General features: G+C 39.8%; 1 protein-coding gene across 3 annotated transcripts in view; it reads right to left on the bottom strand.

Annotated features, from left to right (window-relative positions):
* Positions 1-6,179, bottom strand: part of Ric3 (RIC3 acetylcholine receptor chaperone) — a 49,690-nt gene that overhangs the window by 17,085 nt on the left and 26,426 nt on the right. For all 3 annotated transcript variants that reach the window (XM_031387792.1, XM_031387793.1, XM_031387791.1), the window contains exon 4: positions 4,960-5,053. In XM_031387792.1, coding sequence (XP_031243652.1) covers positions 4,960-5,053 — 94 coding nt within the window. The remainder of the gene's footprint in view (positions 1-4,959; positions 5,054-6,179) is intronic.

Below are 6,179 nucleotides of genomic sequence, written 5' to 3' on the forward strand. Positions count from 1 at the left end.
AAAAAAAAAAAAAAAAGAAAAGCCTGCCAGTTACCCAACTTCCTTTAGTGAAAATGAAAATGACCCATTCTGTGGGAGAATTCAGAAACAGAATAGAACAACATGCCTGCTTCCACGCAGCTCTGGTCAGCAGTTTTTACAAACCATTTCTGTAACTGTACATGGAGTGTTCTGATACTAACTGAAACAAAATTGAGCCTCTGCTTCCTAACTCAGGGAAAAATGGAAGCCCTTAACTACAATAGCCAGGCTTGGAGAAGCATCAACAGACAAAATTTCAAATTAAAACATCCTTTTAACTTGGAAAAAGTGTGTCTGCACTGCCCATTAAACACAGAGGGCAGGATCCACATTAGCACATCTTTAGAAGTTACTACAATAGATATTTCTATGGAATTCTCACTGTCAGGGCGGTCATGTGCACACACAGCAGCATGGCCACAACCTCGTCCTCTGTAATGCCTCTGTGTCCTTCTGCCTGGTTTTCATTTCCTCACCATCTGCTTTCGTCTACCTCTCTGAAATGTGGCCTCCACTATATCATTTACCAAAACTTACAAAAATCATCAAGACTGTTCTACTCCTGAGTATCTTCCAGTTTGTTCCTTTTGATTTCTCATTCTGTAGAGCATCCTTCTGGAACTTCCTTAGCCACAGACATAGCTGCTTTCCTCCCACTTCTGCAATCATTTCTTTTAGTTCTGACCATGCCCATTTTCTCCCCTCACTAAAGCCTGGCCATCATGAATGTTTGGACTCCTGTGTCTCCATTCTTGCAGTCACGCTACAGGGAGGCTGTCCCAGCATCACAGGTTAAGCTATTACCCTAAACAGAAGATGTCCTAACCTTGTCCTTAATCTCTACTTTTTACCCACATGTCCATGCTGCCCAATTATTTCCTCAGCAGTTCTACTTGTGACTTTGTTATCACATTAAATTTCAAACTAATCTTAAATTTAGTCCCTCAAAACCAAGATTCACATGGCCAGGAATCATGAGAAGCCACATGAACAAGCAGAGCTGGATAATAAATAGGTTGTATATGGTAGATTCCAAAGTGATAGAAAAATATAAGATCACGGGTGGAAAATAATGGCAGCTGACTTTTAACTAAAAGAAGTATCAAGTCCAAATCCAAGAGCTAAATACGGAGAGAATGAACAGAAAGGCAAGAGTAAGGCTAACAACAGAGCACAATGGTCTTAACAATTTGGTGATCTCCTCTTTCCCATGACAATACCCAGTCCTTTATTCTGCTCCCAAGGCCCACGTTCCTGTTGCTGTTATATATTATATGTGGGTATTCTGATAGCATCTCAGCCATATTCAAAGTTCAGTCCCTGTTTGTTATCTCAAAATCCTTATCTCCTTTCTCTTCTTCTGTGTTTTATCTTACTTAATGCTGGAATCTCCTAGGAAGTACTATAAATCTCCAGGCATCTCTGTATCCTTCTTTTCCTTCCACGTCCTTCTTATTTAGTTAGTTTTCCTTTGTGGGCAGTCTTTCTTCTGCTCATACTATAGTTTAGGGTAAAAACACTCAGCTCTTTACCTCCTTTTGAGGGTAGTCAAATGGCAATCTTCCTATTCCATCTTCCTGACTGTTGTGATTGGTTCACTGATAGCTGCATGATCTAAGCTGGACCAACTGTACTTTCTTACCAGCTGGATCTTGAGCAAGTAAATCCTGTAGTAGACACCTCTGGTGATTATTTATTCTGGAGCAGTCCCTTTGCTCCTGCTCCCTAATCTTCGAGATTCTCAGAGGCTCTGATTGCTTCTTTTCCTAAAAGCTGGAGGTTCAAAACTTTGATATTTTGAGATACCTCATATTTTTCTAAGTTGAAATTTCTGCTAACTAGTACTGGTTTGCTTCCAATAATCACAAATTCCCATAATCTGTGCCCCTCTTTTTTATTTTCACTGCCTATCATTCTGTTTCTGTTTGCTGGTTCTGTTTTTAACAACATGTGTCTATACAGACTGGCTGGCTTAGAAGACACCCTGAATAGATGGCTGGCTAGGACCCTGCCACCCTGCCACCTTCCTGCTGCCACCCTCAAGTGTCCAGCACACCAACACTTCCCATTGCCTTTTGATGAAACATTCTCAGTAGGTTTCTGGCATATGTCTGCTATGTTCTAAACACAGGAAAACATGACATTTCTTCTGAAAACCTTCACAAAACCAATAAATGCCAAATGCAACCCATCTTTCAGATACAGGTCTTAGTTGCCTAGTTGTCTCCCATTACCCACCTCTCTAGCCATTTATCCTATCCTAACTGTAAACACTACACCAGCACCCAACTGAATGCTATTCCAAGCACTTGCCTTCTTCTCTCACCATTACAGTCTCTTTCTGAAACATTCTTTTTCTGAACTCTGCCTGAAGAAACTATTCTATCTTGTAAAACTTATTCAAGATCTCCCCTTTCAGACCTTAAGATCCCACTCAACTCCACAGAAATATCTAGGTTCTAATCCCTAGAATCCATAAACTTCCCTCAAAGGGGATTGTGGTTGTAGGTGGGCTTGAAGTTTCTAAAATTAGCTGACATTATAATGGGAGGTTATCCTGGGTTATCTGAGAATACACAAAGTAGTTACAAGTATTCTTAAAAGTGAGGAAAGGAGGCAGTAGAAGTCAAAGTGATATAATCTGAATAGGTCTCAATCCAATATTGATGTCTTTGAAGATAAAGGAAGGGGCCAGAAGCCAACGAGTGCAAGCAACTTCTAGAACTTGAAAAGTTCAAGGAAACAAAGTGCCACAGGGCCTTGCAAAGGAAATCCTGCCAACACCAACAATTCTCACTCAGTATAGGATCACTAACCCACAGAACTCAACCATAATAACTGCATTATTTAAGCCACTAGATTTGAGTTTATTTGCTACAGCAATATATTTCTAGAGAAACTAATACCTGTCATTAACAACCATATAGAGCTGCACAGAACAAATGAAAAGAGGTTCCAAAGAAGGCACTATTGTTGCTGAAGACCCTGCCCTAAAATATTCATTATTTCAGGGTGTGCAGATACTATCAGTACTCTAGCAAGAGGACGAAGACTGAATAGTGACAATTCTGTTCTCTCAAAGTTTGCAGGACATCAGGGAAGAGATGCTCTGATGGCAGTAAGCTGGATATACCACCCAATACCAGGTAAGGACTCTCAGAGAAAATGATGCCCTTGTTGAGAGCTCTATGACAATTCAAAGTTAAAAATGGGTGTATGGTAGGGGTGGGAGGTCAATGCCTCAGCAAAGGAAAATAAATTTTCAAGTTCCTAGACGAAAAAGTGCATGGATGCTTTAGAAAAAAAAAGTCGTTATGTGGGTTGGGGATGCAAGAGAGCACATAAGGAACACCTACAAGTCCAGGCTACGCAGAACCAGGCTCTTTGTTAATCAGTGCTTCCTCAGGCAGCACCACGTTTCTAGCAGTCACAAGACATACTACTCTCAGGAGGAAATCTTGCTAATTCTCAAGGCAGAAATTAGAACATTTCCTTAGTCCCTTAACCTGTGTATTTGTTTGATATTATGTTTTATATCAGACACAACAAGGAGGACACTGAATGTGTGTGGAACTACATGTTCATGTGAAAGATGTCTAAAAAAATTCTACTGGTGGGGCTGGAGAGATGGCTCAGGGGGTAAGAGCACTGACTGTTCTTCTGGAGGTTCTGAGTTCAAAACCCAGCAACCACATGGTGGCTCACAACCATCTGTAATGAGATCTGATGCCCTCTTCTGGTGTGTCTAAAGACAGCTACAGTGTACTTACATATATAATAAATAAATCTTTAAAAAAAGTATTCTACTGGTCATATCAGGAGTCATTTCCATGTTTCTATTCACATACAGACAGGAACCTGCAATTTGAGGATGTCATCTTATATGCAACAAAGGATGGATAAACTAGATGTCAGTGAGCAAAAGACGAGGCACAGAGCACAAATAGTTGAAAGACGGCAAACAGAAGAGGCCACTACCTATTCCTTGCATCAGAGACTCCATAGTTGCTCATGAATGTAAGGTTAGACTCCGCAATATACTGCATGTGATTTTATAGCCCACTGTGAAGCTCTCCCTCCTCCCTGTAAGGGGCTCAGTTGAGACAGACTCTGTCTTAGTACTCAATATCACATTCTGGTGTTCCTTTCCTGGCTTTTTCAGGTAACTTGGTTTTCTTAGTTGTTCCAGTTTTCATAATCCTACCTTTTCAGATCCTTGGGTCAGTCTGGCAGAATAGAAGTGTACCTTTCTAAAGGATTAATTAAGGTGGCCCTTGACACCTACTTTGCATGTTGAATTCTGCACTAGGAGAACACAAAAAACAAATGCCTGCTGTGATAACAGTTGCTTTTTTTGAGATTTTTTTTTAAATGTGTATGAGTGTTTGCCTAGATGTATGTCTGTGCACCACATGTATTAAATACCCATAGAGGCAAAAAGAGAGCAATAGATCCCCTACCCTGGAACTGGTGTGAGCTGCCATGTAGGTGCCACCACTGCCTGGGTGTAAAATTCTTTGTAATTCAGTTAATACCATGAGCCCAGGTCCTCAGGAAGAGCAAGTGCTCTTAATCATTGAGTCATGTCTTCAAGCCCTTGCTTTTTTTTATTATTTGATATCAGGAAATACAATGTTCAATAACCAGATTTTACTTAAAATTTATATTAGACAACTAGAGGATACTCCTCAAAACTAGCTTATTTGACCTAACAAGATTTATAAATTTCACAAACTCTTAAAATAATTTGTACTACATTTAACACTTGAAAAAAAAGTTTCTCAATGATATGAAAATGAAATGTTAATTGAGAAAGGATATATTGCACCTAAGCTGACAATTATATAAGATTAAAAAATGTGGTCTGTACATCAACAGCGAAAGTGTAGATAATCTATAAATATGAAATTGTTTGAGTACTATTTGATGAAAACTTACCTCTCACCATTAGGTCCCACTCTGTTGATTAATTTTTCCATGGCTTCCTCTGTCTCTTTTAGTTTTTCTTGTAGTTGAACAAGCTCAAAGTTGGCTGAAAAAACAAGCATCAGTCTAAGAACCATCATGGGCAACTCCCTAAGCCCTTTCAAGAAATGGCTAGCTGAAATGATCTGTAGTAATCCAGGCTTGTTCAAGAGAACAGACAATTCTTCTCTAACAAATACAATCAGCACAAAAAGGTACAGAGGTCTGGCCAGCAGGCGCTACAGGATACACATTCATTTAGGGAATAACACACAAATCACTCCCTCTTCCACACAGTAATCCAGCAAAGCCAACGAAAAAAAAATATCCAGCACCGAAAACACCCTGCTAAGTCACCCCAGAGTAAATGCAGAAGGGTAGACAATGGTTTGTGATCCAAACAATGCTCCTGGGTAAGATACCAAGCCTACACAAGATTACAAACAAAGGATCAGGACTCTTAGGAGATCCCAGTTTGCCTGTACTTAAGGTCTGGAAATATCTAGGAATTAAGAGTGTCAGTGTTACATTTCTGTAAAAGAAGTCCCAAACTATGGTTGAGACCTCAATGCCCAACTTAACCCTAGCTGTCTAGAATAAAGAATAGACCATGCTATAGTAGCTCCGTCCCCTAGATGTAGTTTTCTTAAAAAGTATCAATAGAAAGTACACACCCCTCACTGAAACACTAAGGTACTAAAAACACAATAATAAATAAATACTCAAAATGAGAAGTAAACTTCCAAGCCATAGGAAAAGGAAATGCTGCTCAGTATATAAATGGCCTAGATTTCATACCTCTCTGCACAGCCCTGGCCATCCTGGAGCTCACTCTGTAGGCCAGGCTGGCCTGGAACACAGAGATTTGCCTGTCTCTGCTACCAAGTGCTGGGATTAAAAGCATGTGCCACCACTGCCTGGGTGTAAAACTCTTTGTAAGTCAGTTAATACCTATGAGGTGGGTACAAACAGCACTGTGTGATGCTGAGGGTATTATTTTTGCATGACTTATAATAAGAGAGAAAACTGACTCACTGGTATTGTTACTGTTATAAACAGAAGTCCATTTGGCCACTTGATTTACTCCTATCTGTCTCTGACAAGAGGAGGGTCTTAATGATCTTTGTTTTTTGTTTTATTAATTATTTAGTTGGGGTTTTTTTTTTGTTTGTTTGTTTGTTTTGGGTTTTGGT

This window comes from Mastomys coucha, unplaced genomic scaffold, assembly GCF_008632895.1.
Source record: "Mastomys coucha isolate ucsf_1 unplaced genomic scaffold, UCSF_Mcou_1 pScaffold21, whole genome shotgun sequence".
In the NCBI taxonomy this organism is placed as follows: Eukaryota; Metazoa; Chordata; class Mammalia; order Rodentia; family Muridae; genus Mastomys; species Mastomys coucha.